Here is a 25,617-nt window from a genome sequence, read left to right as displayed (position 1 = left end):
GGTGCATGACAGGAATTAAGCATATAGGTCAATAATCCACTAAAGCATACGGCACGACACAGTGCATGCACAGACAAGACTCACTGGGTCCACACCCAGCATTTTAAATATCAAAGGAACACCACGAGATGATGGTGGTCACTTGTCTGTAAATCAGTTTACATTTTCCCTTTGAACACAGTCAGAAGTTTATGTGGAGCATGTAATCACAAGGTAGAAAAACAAAGACATAAGATTTACTTAATTAGTAACGCAGCATCTCATGAAGAACCAGCCTACAAATTCATGTTTTATCAACTGTACAATGTTTAAGTGTAGGATAAAACACATCCAAGTTTGATTTTTTGAGAATTGAAAACCAAATCCAAAGGGTTTTTAATCTGATAAAAACCTGAGCTAAAGTGTTTTATCTAAACGTATATACACCAAAATAATCTGTAACATGTCTCAACAACTTCATGTTTCAAACATACTTTCAACGAACCTTAGAAAAACGGGTTCAAAATATCACTTGTTGGCATACATACACTTGAAAAACTGGTTTTTTTATCTGGTACTATCTTACAGTGGTTCACTCAATAGGAGGGGGCATGGGTGGCCCAGTCGTCTAAGGTGCAGCGATTCTCTGTGCAGAAATGCGTCCCTTGGGCACACCAGAAACCTATGATTGTGGGTTTGAATCCCGGTTCACCCCGATTATGTTTCTAGGTTTGTCAGCACCAAACCTGTGCTCATGGGTTTCACCAAAGTGGTAAACGTCTGAGACCTGCATCACTTTGGGCTTTACTCCCACATTAAGCTGACACGCTGTGATATAACTGTAATACTGTTTAAAGCGGTGTTAAACCCAACTCACTCACTCAATAGGCTACAGATACAAAGGTTGTGTATTGATCCACTATAATATAAAGAAACAATTTTTCGTTTGATGTTACATCATTCCTCATATTTCCTTATGTACATTATTTTCAAATGCAAAATAAACCTCTCGCGGGGGAAATTTACACTACAATAATACAAGAACTTGTATATATAATATGCCCATATATGAGATATAACCTGATTGGAGAACAATAGCATGACATCACTGGAGGTTCATAATCTAAGTTTAATACTGCTTGTAGCATGAGTTGGCACCAGAGTAACTGCAGAGCAAGCTCTCTCCTTCTTCCTAAAGGTAGACCACAACTCATGCGACAAACCCGTAAAGTACAATAAACATATGAAGTTGTCTTGAGACAGCTGGTAAATGAAGAATACCTTCAAGCTTACTTTAAAGTACTCGAAACAAACAAATGGTATCTGAGCCAAAGTATTTAATTTTTTTGTGAGCATTTTCTGCTTTGAAGTTCACAATGTGCCACTTATCACTTCGTCTTCACACATGTTAAAGATAGAGTCCTGCTCTGGGCGCATGAAAGGCATCAGGTACGAGGTATTGGCTGCGGGGATGGTGAGTGGCAGTGACCTTTCCCCTGTCTCCCTCACACGGAGTAACACCACTCTTACAGCATTTCACAACTTGTCAGCTTAATGTGGGAGGAAATCCCAGTGAGCTGCAGGTCGCAGATATTTACCACATTCAAGCATAACCAACGAGCATGGATAACAGCAGCGGAAGAACGGGACCATCTCGAATTCGAACTCCAGCTACGGGAACCTGGCATATAACACGACACTGCATGGCCAATTACTGCACCTTATACTGAATGAGAATGGTGTTATAACAGGTTCAGGTCGAGGTGTGTGAGAGTTTGGTTTGTCGCTTTGAACAAGATCTTCGTTATATCATAATAATAAGTCTATTAATAAGGTACCAGATTCCATTCACCAAGTGAACGATCAAAGCACAAAACCATTATTTCTCTGGTCAATGGAACAGTGCAAACTCAATTTTCATTCTCAGCTCCCTGGAGAGTATACAACCCAAACTGCCTGTGAGGTGCTAAAAGGTTAACAGCCACATGAACATCTCATCCTACCACATACATTAGTCAAGATGAATGCCAAACATACGACCCAAGTGATAAAAGGTTGACATTACACTATTGCTTGCGACTTAATTGGACCAGGTTTTTAAGCTCATGATGACATGTCATTGTACTCCGACTACATGGGACTTTGTTCATAATATCAACCACTGGTCTGCCTGAACACGCCTCAAGTGGTCAGATTTGACGACTTATTTGTGTGTCATCACACTCAGACAGCATGGATAGAAGCTCACACAAAAAAATCACTGGATTATCTGGTTCAGACTGAATTATTTACAGTCCACTGTGACAGAGCTTGAAGATAGCTGACTGCGGTGTCGTCATCACCAAGCCTAGATGAAATTGTTTCACTGCATGAAGCCCAAAGAGTTAGCACACCCTACAACATCAGCACATGGCATTGTCACTGACAAAAGAACAGCCTCCTCACAAATTCCGCTCCGCCTATCTTTCATACAGGCATATTTCTAATACCTGGCACCTACTGACACAGGCGGAAAGCCGTAGCTGTGACCCACATCCAGTCTCACTATTTATGCTGGACAAATTTATTCACTGACAGAGTTCACTTCAAATATGCACTTACAACAGTTTCAACACACCCTGTTATGTCTACCTGAAGGGTGTTGGAGAATTGATATATGGAGATTCTTACGATACAAGAATTTCAACTTTGATAAATAAGGACAGTTTTATGTCGTCTGTTCAGTTAGGCAAATGTCATACCCTATTAATAAATAGGGTGGTAGCATTTAGCAATATTTGGTTGTTGGGATAGTATAACACAACAATAATTATTTTTAAAAGTATGATTTAGCCATCTTAGTAGTTAGGATAGTATAATGTAGAAATATTTAGTTGTTAGGAAACTATCATGTGGCAAACATTAGGTGTTCGGGAGATGAAATAGCAATAATTAATAAGAATAGTATGATTTAGCAATATTTAGTGAGTGAGTGAGTGAGTTTGGTTTTACACCACTTTTAGCAATATTCCAGGGGGACACCAGAAATGGGCTTCACACATTGTACACATGTCGGGATTCAAACCCGGGTCTTCGGTGTGACGAGCAAACGCTTTAACCACTAGGCTACCCGACCGCCCCAGCAATATTTAGTAGTTAGGATAGTATAACATAGAAATATCTGGCTGTTACTTTCATAAGTAACAACGCTTAGTTTGGGTAAAATAAAACACCCAAAATGTGAGATCTTCGACTCCGTGTATAAGACGACCCCCCTTCTTAGCCCCCTCATTTTAGGTACGAAAAACTCGCCTTATACGGTAGTCAGCATAAAGCAGTGTGTTACAATCTTGCTTGGATATTACCCTGTACTATTTGTCAGTATACAGTTAAGTCGTAAGGATAGTAGCATTTGTCACAGACCAGTCATTAGGATGATAACATTTATTGATTGTACTACATACATACATGGGTGATAATACTTGTTATAATAATGCTTATCGAATCACAATATTTCCTATATTATGATATAATAACTTAACTGAAAGTAAATATTTATTGCAAGTATTTAGCACAAAATTTCAGAACAGTGTTGACAAGATTCAAGGTTGTGTTTTTTAGGAAAAATATCCTGAGTAAAAAGTTGATTTTAAGTGGGTTATGGCTTGAAATACCAGGAAAGTCACATAATGTACCACATGACAGAGTAAATTATAACAGGACTAATTACATTACATGCCTAGTAAATTGTCTTGTGTTATTTTAAGAAGCCCTAATTCAGTACTTGACACAAACATGTTTGTTTACATCAGCTACTTCCTTGTCCCTGGCCTACTAATTAGAGATCGGCAATGACCGAGGTTGTGACACGAGAATGTTCTCCTCCCAACATTTGTCCAACTTCCTGTGTATGCATCATGGGATACTGGGTCAAGCCGAGTTGGGAATGTAACCGAAACAGTTGCCTGGAAACTGTATCTGTACTTTAGTGTTGTTAAAATCAACAGAAAATATTTCTGAATTAGCGAGAAAATAAACTCATGACAGCAGAGGAATACCAATACCATCATCTAATTAAGTGGTTACTCTCTAATTAAGTCCATAAGAATCTATCTTGATGAGATTGGTATACGACTCAAATATAATATATTTTGTTTTGTTTGTGTGTTAATTAATGGCGCACACAGCAATATTTCATCTATATGATGGTAGCCTGTAAATTGTGTCTGGACCAGACAATCCAGTGATCGATACTGTGAGCAACGAACCACACTGTCGGGTGTGAGGACACGTTATCAACCAAGTCACCGAGTCGGACACCCAATCCATTTGGTCACCTCTCACGACCAAGCAGCACAGGTTGCTGGGGACATATTCTAACCTGGAACCCCCTACTACATATATACAGTTATATACCTTTTGACCTGTAGTTGTTTCATGATTATTGTTTTAAATACGTAGCCATTTGTTTATTAGTCCATGTGGTCAAACATGGAACATGAAACAAGAGAAGAGATGACACCATCAGCTGTTAACGCTGTCTCGATGGGCTTTCATCACAGCACTCAAGGACAGCAGGCTATCTGGACAGACTGCCCACACATCCGAATGCTCAGATTTGGCTAGTTGTCATCATGGTGGTTTATAGAGAGTTGAGTGAGATGAAAGTGAGAAGAAAAGGAGTGAGAGAAGGATGTAAGGAGGATATGAAGCTTTACACATACAGCTTTAGAAAAATAATAGGGATATCCTAAACTGGAACAAAACAGTGTGAGATTTACTGCTATTTGTAATAAAGTGAAATAGTGAGGGCTTGAAGTTTTAATAATTACCATACTTGGGTTTTAATGATTCTCTAGATGTCTTTTGCTGACCAGTTCATGTCGTAAAACATGGAACATCTTCACAAAGACAAGAGAAGGGATGACACCATCAGCTGTTAACGCTGTCTCGATGGGCTTTCATCACAGCACTCAAGGACAGCAGGCTATCTGGACAGACTGCCCACACGTCCGAATGCTCAGATTTGGCTAGTTGTCATCATGGTGGGAGGAGGAGGAGAGACAAAAGAGATAGTGATACAAGATGGAAGGGAGGTAGTCTGTCTCCTAGACCCTTGAGAATAAATTAAAAAAATTAATCCAACTCAAATCTACAATGTTATAGCAAGACTGGATTGCCTCTGCTCTGACATTAAGCATTGGGCTCCATTTGGATTTGATTTTCATTTTGAAGGTATCCCACACCAGGCTGCCTGTGACCCAAGTGGTGACCAATGATGAAGACAAGGTTAATACAGACGGTTATCCCACACCAGGCTGCCTGTGACCCAAGTGGTGACCAATGTTAAAGACAAGGTAAATACCGACAGTTATCCCACACCAGGCTGCCTGTGACCCAAGTGGTGACCAATGATAAAGACAAGGTAAATACAGACTGTTATCCCACTCATGGCAACATGTGACCCAAGTAGTGACCACTGATAAAGACAAGGTAAATACAGACGGTTATCCCACACAAGGCTACATGTGACCCAAGTGATGACCAATGATGAAGACAAGGTAAATACAGACTGTTATCCCACACACGGCAACATGTGACCCAAGTAGTGACCACTGATGAAGACAAGGTAAATACAGACGGTTATCCCACACTAGGCTACATGTGAACCAAGTGGTGACCAATGATGAAGACAAGGTAAATACAGACTGTTATCCCACACACGGCAACATGTGACCCAAGTAGTGACCACTGATAAAGACAAGGTAAATACAGACGGTTATCCCACACTAGGCTACATGTGAACCAAGTGGTGACCAATGATGAAGACAAGGTAAATACAGACTGTTATCCCACACACTGCAACATGTGACCTAAGTAGTGACCACTGATAAAGACAAGGTAAATACAGACGGTTATCCCACACAAGGCTACATGTGACCCAAGTGATGACCAATGATGAAGACAAGGTAAATACAGACTGTTATCCCACACACGGCAACATGTGACCCAAGTAGTGACCACTGATAAAGACAAGGTAAATACAGACGGTTATCCCACACTAGGCTACATGTGAACCAAGTGGTGACCAATGATGAAGACAAGGTAAATACAGACTGTTATCCCACACACTGCAACATGTGACCTAAGTAGTGACCACTGATAAAGACAAGGTAAATACAGACGGTTATCCCACACAAGGCTACATGTGAACCAAGTGGTGACCAATGATGAAGACAAGGTAAATACAGACTGTTATCCCACACACTGCAACATGTGACCCAAGTGATGACCACTGGTGGAGAGTAGCTACATCCAGGCAGTTAGCTCAGACACCTGTGTACCTAGGTGTAGTCAGTGTATAGAGCACTGTATGATTCACTCTACTGCAGTGCAGCACGGTGGCTGCTGGCAGTGTGTGAAGATGAGTCATACTCCTCATTATACATGATGCAAACAGTAACACTGCTGCACTTCTTCATAACACATAGCATGTCACTTTAGTCATTGTAAAACTATGTACATCACTTCATCATTGTCATATCCTGCAGCCACTAACAATCAAATGAGCACCTGTATTTTTTTACCACGAATACCTATTTGCTGTAATACCTGTTCTATCAAACCCTTGAATAGAATATCAATAAAAGTTGGCATATCCTCGCAAGTGAATATAGCTTCATATATACCACACCTATGGCTTTGTCACAGTAGGTAGATATAACTATGTAATATTCCTCTGACTCATGTTGGAAATATCAATATACTTGCAATATCCTTAGATATGGAAATTAGCTATGTACCATAACATATGAATGTTTTTTTATCTTGTATAATCTCACCTAATCATTTTACTTAACAGTTATTTTGGCTATCATCAGCTGTCTTGGTAAGTTCACAGACAACAACGTTACACATGATCTTATTGCAGTCACCTTGTGTTCCTGGAAGGAAATCATTACAGTACATCAGATAGAGGAATGGTCACTAAACGTCATGCACAGCTCATTGCCCATACAACTTATACAATCTAATAACCACAAGCACAGACTTTTCACGAAATCACAAATAGCATATCACCTTTGCACACAGAAAGGTACAATATATCACAAAAATCACTACACAGCTTCAGGGCCAATTCATTTCCATGACATGCCCTGATGATGGTTATGATTTCTTCATTCCGCAGCAGCTTTTGTTTATTTTCTGAAGCTAACTATGCCTGTCTACTGCCTGTCAGGGTGAAGGCAGTGGCTGATCTACTTGCTGAATGTGCTGGATGGTATCCTCACAGATACTTGTTACCAGGCAACTGCACCACAATAAACAGTTACCATGGTTACCCTGCTGGAGTTGGACATTCATTACCAAACAAACTTACTTAATGAAGCAATTACCTTTGCAAGTGTACATACAGTAAGTAAACAGTTCGTCTCAAAAGCCAGAAATAACCATGTCTACAATTTGAACTATCCAACAATGAGCTAGTAAACTTCAATCCGTTTGACTCAAATGTATCTGTAAAAGTAACATGAGCTTCGAATGTTAACCCATCTACCCATAATGGTATCTTTACTGACGACAATTCACTGTTAGACCATAACTACAATTCAGCTAGACCATGGCTACAATTCACTGTTAGACCATAACTACAATTCAGCTAGACCATGGCTACAATTCACTGTTAGACCATAACTACAATTCAGCTAGACCATGGCTACAATTCACTGTTAGACCATAACTACAATTCAGCTAGACCATGGCTACAATTCACTGTTTGAGCATGGCTACAATTCACTGTTTGAGCATGGCTACAACCAATTCACTGTTTGAGCATGGCTACAATTCACTGTTTGAGCATGGCTACAATTCACTGTCTGAGCATGGCTACAATTCACTGTTTGAGCATGGCTACAACCAATTTAGCTAGACTATGGCTACAATTCACTGTTTGAGCATGGCTACAATTCAGCTAGACCATGGCTACAATTCACTGTTTGACCATGGCTACAATTCAGTTAGACCATGATTACAAGTCACTGTTAGACCATGGCTACAATTAAGTAAGACTATGTTAACTATTCACTGTTAGACCATGGCACAATTACTGTTAGACCATAATTACAATTCAGTTAGACCACAGCTACAATTCAGGGTTAGACCATGATTACAATTCACTGTGGGCCCATGTCTACAATTAACTGTTAGACCATACATGAGACTATTACTTATGTTCACTGACAACATACACCTGGAAATAAATTAAGCACCACCCTATTCTATATTTTCATACATCCAGAAATTCAATGTCTTTTGGAAACATGTACATATGACAACCATATCATATTGATAATGTCCAAAATACCTACCGATATAACTTCTGAAAAGTTGGAACATTAGATGGGAGTCATATGCGTTATGAAAGTTGTTGCTTAACGCCGCACTCAGCAATATTCCAGCTATATGCAGGTGGTTTGTAAATAATTGAGTCTTGACCAGAAAAACCAGTGATTGTAATCACGAGCATTGATCTACGCAATTGGGATGCGACGACATGCATCAACCAAGTCAGCGAGTCTGACCACCCAATCCCTTAGTCGCCTCTTACGACAAGCATAGTAGCCTTTTAAAGCAAGCATGGGTTGCTGAAGACCTATTCTACCCCAGATCTTCACAGGTCATTTAACTTCTGAAAAGTTGGAACATTGGAGAATATGCGCTATAGAGAAACAGGGGAAACAATTTAAAGAGTAGTCAAATAAGTATAATGGAACAGTTACAAAAGATTTCCTTACATTATCGATTTCAGTTTCAGAATGTCAATATGAGGATGTCATATAATAAAAGATATAAATATATTTGGTCAGAAAACTTGAACATGAAAAACTGGCTATTTCACATGGAAATATATAGCAAGGATATTTCCAGGTGTATATTTGCAGATAATGCTGAGTGCTGGAATAACTGACTGAAATATCTACAGTGATATAAGGAACCAATCAACATGAAGCTGTTGTAACCAAATAAAAACAGGGAATGTGTCACACTTCTAAAAACCAATGGGGATAATCTGAAGAAGCCTTTGGATCATAACAAGTTTGTGCCAGAAGTGATGTTTGCGCTAGACACTAAGAACGATTTTCATCAAACTGGCAAAACAACACTACCGTACGTCTAACATAGACAGTGGAATAATGCAAATAAAAGTGAAGAGAACCCAGAGTTGGAGGAATATCATTGGTCAAGAGGTGACCAATCAGTGTCAACAAACTTATGGTTTAGGAGCAGGAAATGCTTTTACTTTTACGTAAAACTACAGAGTTACATAATGAAAATAATATTATTTTTCATACACATATATTCACACGTCACAAGGCTGATCACAGGACATACTTCACCACAAACTACATAGTAAAAACAATTTACATAATTGGTTCAAAGTTTTCAAAACAATTTTGAGAAGTACTTTAAAATTTTGAAGATATCTATATCAGAAAAACAGACTTGTAAAAGAAACCACAAGTAAATTTGAACACCTCTAAACAAGAACCTGTATCCTTGGATCATGACTTTTGAATTTCCATTCTCATCTTGGTAGATTCTACTTCCTGTCATTGATGCAGAGTCTCATGAATCATGTAACAAATGATTCAGTAGACATTTACAATTTGAAGATTGATATTTTCCTCACAACTACTCTAAAACTAATTCATGAATTAATACAAATCATACCAAATACATCCAACCATGCAATAAGATCAACACAATAAAATAAATACATACTGTAAAAGCAAAATATTGGTCATATAACTAAACACATTTCAACCACCCCCAGCCAAAGAGTGACAGATGTTATGAGAAGTTTGTTCAAAACAGTCAGGATATGTATCAAGCCTGCAAAACACTGTATAACATCTCTAGAGGATACAGGTGCTTGAAAAGGTGCTGCACAGACTTAAGCGGAATCATGCAAAGAAGCGGGGTAAAAACCTGTCGGTAGCAGACGCTTACTGGTTAAACCCTGCAAAATTGAAAGTTTGAAATTTAAACATGGCATACAAAGTTCAAACTCACAATCTGACCTTGGCAACTTACCATGTTCGTATGTCTGTGATCAATCCTTGATTTGTCAGTTCAAAGAGACCAACTATCAACCACAAAAATGTTGCATAGCAGCCTTGTTTTCAAAAGACCACAACTTAAACTTTTACTGACCCATGGATCAGGCAGTATGAAATTACGAAAAGAGAAACTTAAATGAACTGTTTCTGATACATGAAAGGATTTCTTTAATTTTACAAAATTCTGATATAACATGCATCAAATTAATTCTTTTTACTGATACACAAAATGGCAGTACTTTGTCTAAATTAGTTGAAACATTAAAGTCCAAAAGTAATGAAAGCTCTAAATTCTTATAAATGAAGGACACATTTTTTCAAGTACCTGTGGTCCTGATAATGAAATTAGAAAAAAATCCTACAAAATACCAACTGTGAACTGACAGGCAAACTACTGATTGTTGTCAACATGAGTCGATCCAGATTCCGCACACGTCCAACGTATCACTTTAAACACTAGCTGGGAAAGTGTGCGTTTTCAATTCTCAGCATATCTTTGAGACATGAGCTTCAATTAGTAAAGAGATAGAGAATCCGTCAGCAAGTGTGCCGACGTGGAGAGATTAAAGAGTCAACACAGACACATAGCACGTGTTAGTATATTATCAAACCGGCCCTCTGACAGTGGCCGTGGTGCTCTCCTTGGACAGGCAATCGGCTCGCCGCTCGAACAATTGTAATGCAAGCATGTACACCACTGACAAGGCAGGTGCATATGATCTGCTAATTTAACAAAAATCTGGCCTTGTTCTACATGTTCTAAGTGTTACATATTATATGATCAGTTCAGATGAACTTTTCCATGCTGTTAATTAAATCACCTTAGGGAGAGACAACTATCGACTGTAGAGCCTCGTATTAACATCGTGATATGCATCATCAATGAAGTCGTAAATGTGGTATCCAGAATCTCCGTAACTTTATGAAGTTATTCCACTGAGAGAATGTTTCAAAAGTTAATCTAAATTCATCTTTTCCCAGCATGCTTTATCTTTACGACCATAAAAATTCTAATACTTTTCACTGCACTGTTAGACCCAAATTTTTAGATATAACTTATCTCCCAATTTCATGTAGTTATCCAATGACTTCAGTGACATATTTCATATGTTATTAAAGACCATACAACATTGTTCTTCAGAATTAGTAACATCAATATAATTAATATCACTTTTGGTACATATTTATCCAAATTCTAAAGAAAGGTATGAAACTATACAATTCACAAATAATTAGATTAAAATATACTTTACCATGTAACGAAACATGTACAGTTTTCACTTGCACCAAAAACATACAAAAGCCATACATAATTAGCAAAAAAAAGTCAATAAACGCTCCCTGACCTGTTTCCTACTGAAGGGATTTGCTTGTGTCTGGAATTTGTAATAGACCCCTCACATAAAAAATGTATTATTGTTAATAATATCATTATTGATTTAATAACTACTCCTGTATCTACCACCATGCCTTGTCAGCAATGTACTCCAAAATGCCAGTCATCACACACACAAATCATCCACAATGCAAGGAACAAACTCAATACCAAAACTTCATTCAGATTCTGCCTACCTGTCTACACTAATATTTATCTGCCAGAGATGTTTCCACATAATTTCATCACTGTGGGACAAGTGAACAAAGACAGTGTTGGGAATAGCCATTTTTCTAAAAGTGAGGCCATTTCATTTCCAAAAATTCAGCTAAATGTATCTGAGACTTAACGTGCAATAGTCCTTTGTGAAATTTGGTGTATCGCTTTGTTTCCAATTTAGTGAAAGTGAAAGTGAATTAGCAAGGTAAGAAACTTCGAAAGATTTTGTGTTAAAATAGAAGTTCAGAAAGTCATGGCATGTCAACTAGGTTCTACCTAAACTAACACTCGAGGAGGATGTAAGAATGATATGAATCCCCATCCAATGATGCATCAAGCAATTTCCCTATATGTGCTATCGTTCTCAAATTTGGACTTACCCTCACTTGGGCAGCCACAATCAACCATCCCTACTCTAATAGTCTCGATCTCTCCTGAAGTTTTGGTACGCTCTTCGGTTTTGACCATACTCTTCACTGGGATTGTAGTTGTGACTTACTTTGGGTGTCCCCATTTTGCTGCGGCCTTGTCGCCTGCTTGTCATATTCCTGCGCTCACGGTCAAACTCTAGGTCTTCGAGTCTCTGTGTCAGAGCCAGCTTCTGCTGGATTGCCATACGTAATAAAGAGTTCAACGTCTTCTTTTCCTCCTCCGCAGCAGCCAGTTGGCGCTGCTGCTCGTCCAGCTGTGTCACGTACTCGTCACACCGCTGGGCGAACATTGCACGCAGGGAGGCGAAGGTGGCAGCATCCTCCTTCAGCGCCTTCAACTCATTGCGCAACTTCATCATTGTCTCAGTCACAATAACTTTCTCATTTTCGTACTTTTGTTTAAGATTGGCTAGCGCCACCTCTGCAGTGGACTTGTTGGCTTTGAGAACACTTCGGAGTGTGGCAATCTGTTCCCGTTTGGTGGAAAGCATAGCTTTCAACTTGACCACCTGTTCCTGAAGTTCCTGCATGTCGTCATTCTCCCCGCCCTGTTGTTGCTGACTCGACATGTTGTCCACCAAGTGGTCAACAGCGACCTTGAGGAACTTCACCTGGTCAACTATTGTCTCAGACAGTCCTGTACACGAGGTAGGGTCGCCCTTCATATCACCATTAACCATGGCTGTATTTGCAGCATCTTTGTTTCTCCTGGAACGCTTTTTCTTTGTTTCTTGAACACCGTTTTCTCCCTTGCCATTTTTGTCGTCTGGTTCCTCGCTGCTCTCTCGACTGATGTCCTTGCGAGTTGTGACTGTTCCCTTAGCATGGTCCAACATCACCCGACTCGGCGTCTCCTTGCTCACTTCACACACAAGGTGGTACAACTGAGCAAGGTCTTCTGTGACCTTCACAAGGTCGTCCTGGGTGGCAGTGAGGCTGCCGTGAGCATCACCAGCAAGAGAGGTCATGGACTTCAAGTCCCTTTCCAGGTCCTTGATGTTCTCTTCATATTGCATGCACTTCTGCTGAAGTTCGGCCAAAGCAGCCTCAATATTTGGATCTCCATGGATCTGGTTTTTGTCCTGAAGACGGTTAATCTCAGCCTGAAGGGCACTTATCTCACTCAAAGCAGTACTGTACTTCCTTTCATTCTGAGTAAGGTTCTTCTTCAGCATCAGAACCGCCCGCTTGTCAGGATCAGTCTCGTTCTCAATCTCTGCTTCCAGTTCAGGATCTTTGATAGAGTCTGTGCTTGCCTGCATAATCTTGATGTTAGCTACAGCACTGATATGTTCTTTCAACTGGTCTGCTCTCTCCTTCTGTTCCATGAGGTCACGTTGTGTATCCTCTATCAACTTCCTGGCTTCTTCCAGAGCCTTCTGGACCTCCATCTTCTCAGAGTCGCTCTGCTCCAGTAGTTGTTCCAACTTGCGAACCTCTGTCACCTGAATCTCACTGAGAATGTCATTCACCACACCTGGCCGAGGTTTAGTAGGTCTGTTAATTCCCTCTCTCTTAGCAAAATCAGCTTCTATCCTCTTGAGTGCAGGGTGATCATGGACCTCTCCATCCTCCTCTGCCCCAGAATCTTGGGACTCTGAATGCATGCTGTTAGTGAGCTTTAGACCATCACTCAGACCACCAAAGTGTGCCAGATTGCTGAGGTTGAACATGGACTCTTGATTAATCCTTTGATCAAGCTCTTTCTTCAAGGCATGTTTCTGTTCCCGTTCCTGTTGCAAGGAATTCAAAGCTTCTTCCAGATTTTTCTCAATGATCCTTTTCAAATTCATCGTTTCCATGAGCTGCATGTTGAGATCCTCCGCTTCTTCCTGAAGCCTCTTTGTTTCATGTTTCATCCCTTCAAACTCCACCTGGCTCTGCTTCAGCTGAGAAACAGTCTTCTGCAACACAATGTTCTCGTCCTCAAGCTCAGCGTAATCCGTGAGATTCCGATTCTCCCGAACCTTGTACTCTCTGATCTCGTGCCTGAGCTGGTTGCGTTGAACTTCCAGGGTTTCAATCTGGTTCTGATGTTCGTTTGTCTGAGTGTTGAGGTTCTTGTTTTCCACAGCCAGACGGTCCATTGTCTGCTTGCAGGACTTGAGGTCGGCCTCCAGCTCGTGGATGGATGCTCGGTAGCCCTCTTCACGGCTAACCGTCTCCTGTAGGAATGCCTCCTCATGGTGAATGCCGCTCTCGTGGTGTTTCTTGTAAGTGATCTGATGCTTGCTCAGTGCCTGAAACATACAGTCAAAATGTAAGTTTCATTGAAATCATTTCATGCACATTATGTTATTTGGAGGGAAATACAAAATATTCTTAACCAAGATTTCTATGAATCTCCTGAACATTAGGAGCAAGTCTGTGCCCATGCCTCTAGAATCATTTTCTGAGTTTCTATTATTTACTAATAAATCAAACAGAGATTTACAAGATTCAGGCTTAAGACTACTGTCTTAAGTCACAGAGGCGATAACTGATTAGGTTCACATCCATTTCATGTATTTCAACAAACAGTACTTGAAAATCAATTATCCTGGTTGGTTGGTTTGTTGTTTAACATTGCACTCAGCAGTATTCCAGCTATAAGACAGCAGTCTGTAAATAATCGAGTCTGGACCAGACAATCCAGTGATTGATATCATGAGCATCGGTCCACACAATTGGGATTGATGACATGCATCAACCAAGTCAGCGAGCTTGAACACCCGATCCTGTTAGTCGCCTCTTACGATAAACATAGTCACCTTTTACGGCAGGCATGGGTTGCTGAAGACCTATTCTACCCCGGATCTTCACGGGTCCAATTATCCTGGCTTCTGGTGGTTAGGCTTTTCGACTTATCAAATCACATGCATAAAACTGTAAGACAACTATAGGTATGCCTTGCTGATATTGTCAACAATTCATACAGTTAACACACTGTGAAAGGATTACACCAGAAAACTTCCTGTTTGTGACTGGGTGACTGAAAGAACTGTGCTGCTGTTATAACCAAAAATGGCTAATATCACCTAGCATTATACAACTAAAAAAAGTTGTCTAAATAATGGAAATAATTCTAAAAATGATGATCTTTTCGATACGTAATCTAGTTCTATGTAAGTGACATTCCTGCTTACTTAGGAAGAACAAGGCAAATTTGTTATTGACAGAACTCAACAAAATCGAAATGTCCCAAAACTTAAGGGAGCCCACGAAGCTGGGGCAAGCAGTTTACCCAGAGCTCAGCTATATTGATTGGACATAAATATACACTGCAAGAATTCTGTGTCAGTAGCTAGCACGTTAAACAAACCAGGCTGGGCAGCCAAGATTGATGCTGAAGAAATTGACTGATAAATTGAAAAATATGCCAGAATTTTCTGAAAATATCATGTTTTATAAATCCATTCTTTGAATTAATTACTGTATCAGTTGAATCTGTTTTTGTTTGCTGTTTTACATCACACTCAGCAATTATCATGCTATATGACGGTGGTCTGTAAATAATGAAGTCTGGACCAGACAATCCAGTATTCAACATCATGAGCACTGATCTACGCAATTAGTCAGTTAGCCTGACCGTCCTCTTACAACAAGCATAGTCGCCTTTCACGGCAAACATAGGTTGCTGTAGACCAATTCTACCCCGGATCTTCACAGGTAACAGAATTACAGAGACTAAGTCTACTATATAAAGTCTAGTCCATGTCCTATTTATCCTGACAAAATTACAGCCCTTAGCAAGTCTATTTCTTCAGTGTCTGACTCCCACACAGACCAACAGTTCACCATGGCCATCACATGTATTGATTGGGGTTTGATCTCATGTTGGGAAAACAACTTGCAAATTAATATTTGAACTGTTGGCAAGAGTCCGACACTTGTATGATCGTATATAAAATGTCTACAACTTAAGTCACCTTTAAAGCTGCTCAAAAGTCATGGCATTAAATAACCTCAAGAAACTTCAGAAAATCGATCATTGAAACCTAAGAATTATACGATTTCAGGCTAGGCTATGTGATTCAACCAAGCTTGTGAGGTGAAGTGAAATGGGGTTTAACATCTCTGCAGTTGACATTTTGAATTAAGAGGTGACAACCCACCTTGAAGAAGGGGGCACTGCCTTTTTCATAAAACAGGTATTGTTAAAAGGCTTCATTGAAGATCTGATTACATTTTTTATTAAGCTGACACACCATATCAGAATAGATTTTGATAAAACATCAATCTTACTGTCAATAACTTCCAACAATTTTCAGACTAAAATTACAAATACTGCATTTTCTTGAGTATAGTGTGCACCCCCATTTAGGTGATACAGCAAAATGAATTATGCGCCGAAAAAACAAGCATTGTATCCCTTCAGCGAAATCAGGTAAACAAAGAGGAGATTAAACTTGGTCAATAGAACCCAATTTGAAAATTTGAGATACAACATCACTAGACATGATTTACCGTGTAAATTGTATTTCTTCTTCTGCTAGGCATTCTTTCATATGCAAAAATTAAAATCACCATGGGTAATATCTTGCAAACTAAGCCAGAACAGCAATCACTGTACATAGGTTTTCTCCCAATCTACCAGTGATTCAGTTAGAAATTACCCGATAATATAACTTTAAAGAATTTTGATGCCACGATCGGAAGTATTATTTTTACAGAATAATATATTTCAATATCATGTTATTTTAGCTGCAGATTTACCATATATATCTTAAATAATATGAACCATAAGCGTAGCACTTTCGAAAAGCTGATCACTATTGCAAGATATTTTTAACATACGGAACAATTTGACCAGTCACCGCCAAGGCTCACACGCTCATGATCACGAAAACTTAATGTTGACATATAATAGTCAAACTACAACAAATATGACAAGTCAAAGTATGACATTTATGATATATGTATCCATTTTCTGTCAACTAGTTTGTTTGAAGGCATCAATAGCGATAATCTGACTGAGGTTGCTGTAAATAACAGAGGCCTGTACGATCTACCGAGCACTTCACACACGATTAATGTAAACAATATTGAATAAAATTTGAATGAAATTAATATAATACGTCCAGATATACAATGAACACTTTTCATAATCAGACACTGTAATTACATGATTAATTTGAGTACTTCAGCATGTTCAGTACTTATTGACATGGTATTTTTGGTGTTATGTGTTCACGGTGATGTCTTTGTTTCGGGGGGAAACTACTATCAAAACTCATTATGGCATGTATAATGCACACCCTCCTCTACACAGCTGTGTTCTTTTAATATAAAAATGAGTGCACTATACTAAAGAAAAAATGGAATACAGAAAATCAAAATGATAATATAGAATCAGTGATTTTCCTTATCTTTTGTTCAGGTAGAGTGAAAACAATTAGCAATAGGGCTGGTTATCGATATGGATTACTCAGATCGATTATCGGTAGTCACATATCGATCAATAATCGATAAATATCAAAGAATTCTATTTTGGTAAAATGACATTACAGAAAAATGGCATTTCACTTCTCCGGAGACTCAGTGTTTGAACAATACACACGTTACATCGCATTTTTAGCGATGAACAATTTGAGTTTAAGATTCATGTCGTCAAAGACAATTATTATTTCTATAAAGTGAGAATACCGTATTTTCTTGAGTATTCCTTTTAATATTGTTTTTATTAATTTCGGCGAAATCGTGTGTGAAGCGATCGGAAGATCGCACAACTCACCGTTATTAACAGCAACCACGGTCAGAATACCGCTATTGACGTCTTGAAACGAACTTTAGTTGACAGAGAATGGATACATATATCATAAATGACATACTTTGACTCGTTAAAAGTCATATTTGTTTTTGTTCGACGATTCTATGTCAACATGAAATTCTCGCGATCACGTGCGCGTGAGCCTTGACGGTGACTGGTCAGACTGAGTCCATGTAAAAAGTAATACCCGGGAATAGCGATCAGCTGCTTCGCTTAGGGTTATTATCTATTTTAAATATGTTTAGTAAAGGCTGTATATAATTAAGAAAATAATGGAATATATTATTCTTGATAAAAAAAATAGTTTCATATACAGTTTTTGCCGATCCTTGCATTAAAAATCCTATTAAGTTATTTCATTGGGTGTGTCTTGACCGAATCACCGGTCGATTCCAAGAAAACGTGTGTACAGCTGATTGCTGTTTCCGGCTTAGTTTACGAGAAAATACACAAGGTAATCTTAATCCCGGGATATAAAACAATGCCTAGCAGAACAATAAATACTATTTAAACGGTAAATAAACATGTCTGGTGATTTTTTTTCTCAAATTTCGAATTTGTACTGACGAAGTTTCTCATCACCCGTTCGTGTGCCGGACTTCGCTGAAAGGGTATGGTGTAATTTTTTTCTGCGCATAATATTCAAATTTCTTTTTTTCCAAAATATTGAACCCGCTAGAGGGGGGTGCGCATTATACATGGGTGCGCACTGTACTCAAGAAAATACGGTAATTGAGAAATTAAATGTAATTTCACCTGATATAGTCGTTTGTCATTTATGTACAGTATTCACGAAACTATTCAGATAAAAAATCATCAAATATTCCGCCATTGTGAATGTCAGGTGTGTACAGGTGTGTGCTACGTAGTAGGTTGTACTAGGTTCACAGGTGTGATACGTAATAGATTGGGTGGCAGACTGATATTAAACAAACATCGTGCGATTATAACGGGGAAATTAGGAATTTTTGCTGCCATATCGTAAAAATGTCAAACCCCACGTGGACCTCACGTGGGCTGTGAGTTGAGAATACCGGCAAAAACGAAAACCATGATCATTGAAAAAATCGAAACAGACTGGAATACGTAGTTACCAAATAGACATAAAATTTGAAATTTTAGGAAATAGAATTGGAAGAATTCTTTTTAAGAATTAAAGTATTATGAAACCTATTTTAATCATGATACTTCATACTATTTCGAAAATATACATATTTTCTAAAATCCTGACTCCGCATTTAGATGCCTGTGACTACATTTGTAATTACCCACTATCAACACGTAATGGCGTCGTCGTTCGATTCAAAGCAGAACTTTTTACTTTTTCAAACATTTGATTTTTATTTGCGACTAAACATCAAGCGAAGGGGAGAAAACTGTATGTTAGGGTGAATCTGTCTGTTTATATCTAGCGATAATTACAAGGATAGCAAAACAAATAAGTCAAATGTGTTGCAGTAAAAACTTTTATTTGTCGAAAAAATACATGTCATTATCGATAGCATTATATTCATATCGATAATCGTCACAACCTTCTTCCATCGATGATAATTACGATTATCGATCTAAATCACCAGCCCTAATTAGCAAGGTCACAAATTGTAATTACCAAGTCACCAATTTAGTTCGATCGAGCATGGTGCACGTGGGACCTATATTGCTGAAGAATCACCATAGCAATACAAGCATGAGGTACTAAGACCGACTCTGACCCAGAATCACAAAATCAGATACCACAGTAATATACAACTATATCAAATCAACGGACAATCTGTCTCAGGAAAGCCATCTTTCAAACCCACTTTCAACAATTTGGACCAAACCCACAATGGTGTTCATCCCCCCAAAATCAAACTAATTATGCATAAGCAGTGTTAAGTAGACAAACACTATCCTTCCCTGGATGATCAGCACCCAACCTCAAACACCTAACACTTGAGGACAAATCCATTCATGGCCTCAACTCAGTATCTGATGCGTCCGGGCAAGTCCGAGGACCCCTTCTGGTCGGGGTGAAATCAATATGTACATTGTAATTCCTGTGAACCTATGTGCATGACTGGCCATCATAATGCTAACAGTTGTCCTGAGACAGGGAAGTCCTTCACACAGATCAATGGTGGAGTGCTTGCAACCCTGCTGTGTGGTGTGGTGTGCTGTGCTGTGCCGTTTGCTGTGTTTCCTTGCTTTATTGTGATCCAACGTCATGCTGGAGCTCTACAGGGGATGTTTCCAGCTTATTGGTGGTCAACAAGTATAGCCAGGTAATGGAATGACACATCAAGAACCGCCTCAGATATAAAGTGAATCTTAGGGTGTTTCCATGAATTGTGGGCGGTTCATGGTATCGGAGTTCTGACAGGGTTGCAGGTCTTGTTTATGTCAAGTTTTCAAGAACATGCATGTGTGAGTCTGTAAGTGGTTAAAGCTTGGAGTCAGAGATTTATTCAAGCATTCTCTGGGGCTATTATTGTGCCACAGCATATGAAAGTCAAAATTCCCACACTGGATTAAAATTTCCCGATTCAAGTTATCATAATGATATTTTAGTTCACTTGTATTTCATTGATGACAAGTCCAATAGTGAAGTGAGTGAATGAGTGAGGTGGGTTTAACACCACAGTTTTCCAGTTATATCACAGCATGGCAGCTTGATTTTGGAGGAAAGCCCGAAGTGACGCAGGTCTCCGACATTTACCACTTTTGTGAAACCCATGTGCAGAGGAATGGTGCTGACAAACTTAGGAACATAATCAGGGCAAACCAGAATTCAAGCCCACTCCCACACAGGCTTCTGGCAAGGGACACAACTCTGCACAGCAAATTGCGAGGCCTTTGACAACTGGGCCACCGAACAAGTCCAATAAACATGATAAGGAGAATGGGTCTTTAACCATTTGTGACCAACTCGTGTTATTCCGGGACAAGCCGAATAGCGACTCGTGCCCCTCTCTTGGCCATTTTTGCGACTGGGTTCCGTCTTAGCGCAAACGGGCATACCTAAAACAATTGTCAACTCGTTGCGTGATGGTTCACATATATTTCCCCATATATTATATATATTTCAGATGCAATTTAAAGCACATCAGGACGTGCGGAATTATACAGTATGATTGAACACATTTAACTGTGTCTTGGGTATATTTTTAGATGCAAGACATATGTAAAATAAAAAATTATTTATGAGGGATTATTTGACAAAGAAGTCAAAATCATACGCCCATTCTGCTTGGTTTGCCGTATTTTTCGCACAAACAGTCATCGATAGGGGGACGAGTCTTCTTGCAGGTTACGAAAAGGGGCGAGTGGTGACGAATGGGGCTTTAACACTTTATTTTACAAAAAGTCATTGAATGCAATCTATTAATATCTGTGAAATCTCAGAAAATAAGACTTTTAAACAAAATCTCAATTTAGTCTTCCTTGATTCCGATTCCCACTGTACAGCACTGTTAGTCTCCGACATGTGGGCCAACTCCTACCTACAACCACATGCTGTGTGTGTGCCTGGCATCAGCCTGGCAGCTTAAATTAGTCTTTCCTTCACACTTTGTTAGACCTGTAATGCTGTACCATATTTCCTCCAAGAATAACCTGTGAGAGATCACTGTCAAGCCATTGAGACCCCGCATTATTGGGGGCAGCCTTCATCTTTGTTGTAGGCCAACACGAATGCATCAGTTTTGAGAACACACACAGTCTTAGCTACTAGGACATGTTGTGGGGCAGAAATATTTTTTGCTTTTGTATCAATAATGAATATGAATTCACGATTGGCTTTCCACCTGTCCATGTAATAACAGGCCAAATCATTGCAAACCTAACAGCTCAACAGACATCAATATACTTCAATGACTGAGTGAGTTGGGTTTAATCCCGCCTTAAACAGTATTTCAGTTATATCCCAGTGTGTGAGATTGATGTTGGGAAAACCCCCCGAAGCAATGCAAGTCTTAGATGTTTACTTAGGGGAACCTACAAGCACAGGCATGGTTCTGCCAAACCTGTGAAGAAAACATGTCTTCGATACAGCCACTTGTGGCACCTGAGACAATTTTGGCACTTTTGTCCCCTTCATAAACTAAACACAATGTTCATAACAGGTCCATACAAAGGAAACCAAGTAGCATCTACATCATTGCTCAGCTTTGTTTGTTTGTTTGTTGTTTAACGCCACACTCAGCAATATTCCAGCTATATGACAGTAGTCTGTAAATAATCAAGTCTGGACCAGACAATCCAGTGATTGACATCATGAGCACTGATCTACGTAATTGGGATGTGATGACATGCATTAACCAAGTCAACGAGCCTGACCATCCAATCTCGTTAGTTGCCTCTTACGGCAAGCATACAGACCTGTTCCAACCCAGATCTTCACAGGTCTCATTGTTCAGCATTGTTATTTGCAGTGACATTTATTAGAGAAAGTATGGTACTGATCCAACAACGTCTGACTCATGGAGCGTATACCAATCACCTGACCTGACTATTGGGACAACATAATCATTCTTTAATCAATCTGTCAACAGCTGTGCCTTCAAAATTCTTAACCTAACATGATTTATTCAAGCAGAAGCATTCTCAAAAGTGTTGTCATTATCCATATGTAGCACTGAAGTGGTATGTCAGGTGAAGAATACACAAGATCGATCTCCTATCAATATCAGATCAGGCATGCTAAGGTGCCCCTTTATCGTGTATAGGAACAGTAAAACCGACCATAAACAGACTTCAACTGAATTTGATTTTCATGTGAATATCTATCCTATTTAGACATATAGTGAGTGACTGAGTGAATATAGTTTGACGCCGCTTTTAGCAATATTCCAGCAATATCACTGCGGGGGACGAAATGGGCTTTAAACATATATGGTTTTGTATGGTTTATACAACAATATAAGATAGCTATGCGATAAATCGCAAAGAACAATGAAGAATAAAGTATGGTCTATTTCACAATAAAACATTGTTCTATCATGACGACATATCTGGGGATTTGAACATGTGCTCGTAACTTGAAGACGTCATATATTGGACAAGGTTATTTTTGAGAGGGGAGTGTCTAGTGAGTTGTAAATGTAGATGAGCAACGTAGATCAATGCGATAAATATTGAAAACATGTGACTAACAAACTCTTGCAACATGTGCAAAGGGAACAGAACCTGGACCATGTGCATAATGAGCAAATACAGAGACCACTTGGCCACCTTAGTGTCTTCTCCAATCTGAAGACACAGGCCGTTGAAATCCTTGAAATATATCATGATCAATTATCACATAGTACCACTACTCTGGTCACAGTACCACAATATAATCTTAATGCACCAGATAACAGAGACATATTTACAGATCTACTTAAGTTGAAGCATAGATTTACGTTGGTCTTAACAGACACTGGTCATAATACATACTTAATTACGATAGTCGTACCAGACTGACACAGGTACAGCATACATTTACACTAGGTGTCACATAAATAAAGACATTTGTTAAATGACAACCGGGACGAGTTCCTACCATCATGAAAACTATTATCATTTATATCAAAACGGAAATAAGTTGGTTAACCTATACATCTTAGATAGGCTACATTCACAAACTATGTACAAGAAAACTGTTTATATATCTTTCTTTATGTATTGGAAATAGAATATGAAAATGAGACATAATGTGAGCATTTCTCTTTAAAATTACCACCTAATTTACAGGGAATCAGGATACTACATCCTTATGAACAAATTTTGGGCTATCAGGCTGACTGCTCAGTCTATATTTCACATCTTCAGATACGCCATATATTAGGATGACATAATATAACAGGTATATAATCGTCAGTGAAAATTAAGTACACTTTTACTATTTCAAACCAGATTCTTGTATACATGGATCCGAGACTGGGGAAAGATGATAAAACAATGAACATATTATAAACATGCGAGTCAGAATACAGGTTAATAACCATCAAGTAAGAACTTTACAGCTCTTTCATTATCAACTATTTAGATATTGACTGAATACACTGACCCTACACACCCAGCTTACAGACCTGGGTTCTGGTAGCATGATATATACAGTCATATGAGCAAACACTGTCGAACCACACAGAGAAAATATCCTGGCTTGAAACATCAGGTGAGAATCAATGACTCCCATCAGCTTGTAATAATACACCTCTGACAAACAATATTGATGCGTATACCACGCCAATGCACCACAGCGCGAGATATGAAGCCTGATACATGGTCTATACAGCACATACACATTATTGGGAGATAAATGTGCTGGATGCATGCGGTTACACACGTGCAGTGCACACAAATAGCATCATCAGTGTGTCTCTCAACAGATGGTTTGTCTGGATACATGTGGGAATATTTGGAGAGTAAACGAAGATGAGACCGATACAGATGTATATACAGCTGAGTTATGTAAAGAGCAGGTTGCACTAATAAACATAAGGTAAATCAGTTAGGGGAATTACTCACCATTCATCTATTTAACATTAATAATATAAGTTCTATAATAAAAAACACAAGATTATGAAGACTGCACACATCGATCACATTGCAGGTCAATAGATGTCATTTTCAGAAAAAGTTCCCGACATTCCATAGAAAATTGTGTTAATTTAGCAGCAGTGTCAGGAATCATGTCAATGAGCCTGAACAAGCACCTGCTCCAAACAAATCTGGTTTACTTGCACTTGGCACCCTTCACTACTAATTTGCCATCATAAATTCTGTGTGTGTCTGGAATTGCTGTACTCTAAAACCTTAACGACCAGGGCCCCTTTCCTCAAACCGACCAAAACGCTATACCTGTGGTAAGTCCATGTTCAAGTATGGAAGTTACGATCAAAGATGATCGTCTTAGCGCAAAGATCACTTTGTGGAACGAGGCCCAGTCACCTAGCAGGATTCTGTGGCAGAATAGGTCCTAGCAGGATTCTGTGGCAGAATAGGTCCCAGCAACCTTGGTCATCGTAAGAGGAAGTGTGTGACCCGATCTTACCCCAATTGTGTTGATCGTTGCTCATGCTGTCAACCACTGGTTTGCAAGGCCCAGATTAGATTATTTACAGGCAGGCATGAGACAGCTGGAATATTGATGGCTGTGTACATCACACAGCTTTCACTTACTGCGATAACAGGATGACATCTTTCTTGTCACATCAAATTTCATTTTCAGATTACGGTTAATATTTTGAAATGTTTGAAGGAAATGAGGGTTGGTTTATCCATAAACTGAACAAAACCCTAGCGATACACACCAAATGAAACCTGCTGTGACCCGAGCGATACACACAACAAGAAACCTGCTGTGGCCCTAGCGATACACACAACAAGAAACCTGCTGTGACCCTAGCGATACACACAACAAGAAACCTGCTGTGACCCGAGCGATACACACAACAAGAAACCTGCTGTGACCCAAGCGATACACACAACAAGAAACCTGCTGTGACCCGAGCGATACACACAACAAGAAACCTGCTGTGGCCCTAGCGATACACACAAGAAAACTGCTGTGACCCCAGCAATACACAGAACATAAATCTTGTCGGGGCCTTAGCAATACACAGAACATAAATTTTGTTGGGACCTTAGCAATACACAGAACACAAATCTTGTCGGGGCCTTAGCAATACACAGAACACAAATCTTGTTGGGGCCTTAGCAATACACAGAACACAAATCTTGTCGGGGCCTTAGCAATACATAGAACACAAATCTTGTCGGGGCCTTAGCAATACACAGAAC

General features: G+C 39.3%; 1 protein-coding gene across 6 annotated transcripts in view; it reads right to left on the bottom strand.

Annotated features, from left to right (window-relative positions):
• LOC124146551 (protein bicaudal D-like) overlaps nt 1-25,617 on the bottom strand; it is a 55,914-nt gene that overhangs the window by 3,488 nt on the left and 26,809 nt on the right. Inside the window, exons 2-3 of one of the 6 annotated variants that reach the window (XR_006862699.2) lie at nt 12,054-14,344; nt 9,949-9,979 (exon numbers count right to left, since the gene is read on the bottom strand). Coding sequence is in view for 5 of the 6 variants with exons in the window: in XM_046516889.2 (XP_046372845.1) it covers nt 12,089-14,344 (2,256 nt within the window). In the remaining variant the exon portion in view is untranslated. The remainder of the gene's footprint in view (nt 1-9,948; nt 9,980-12,053; nt 14,345-25,617) is intronic. The other 5 variants (XM_046516886.2, XM_046516887.2, XM_046516889.2 and 2 more) reach the window with 5 other exon arrangements.

This window comes from Haliotis rufescens, unplaced genomic scaffold (assembly GCF_023055435.1).
Source record: "Haliotis rufescens isolate VD_foot unplaced genomic scaffold, xgHalRufe1.0.p SCAF_23, whole genome shotgun sequence".
In the NCBI taxonomy this organism is placed as follows: Eukaryota; Metazoa; Mollusca; class Gastropoda; order Lepetellida; family Haliotidae; genus Haliotis; species Haliotis rufescens.
Note: the sequence above shows the minus strand (reverse complement) of the source record. Positions and strands in the feature narration are given on the sequence as shown.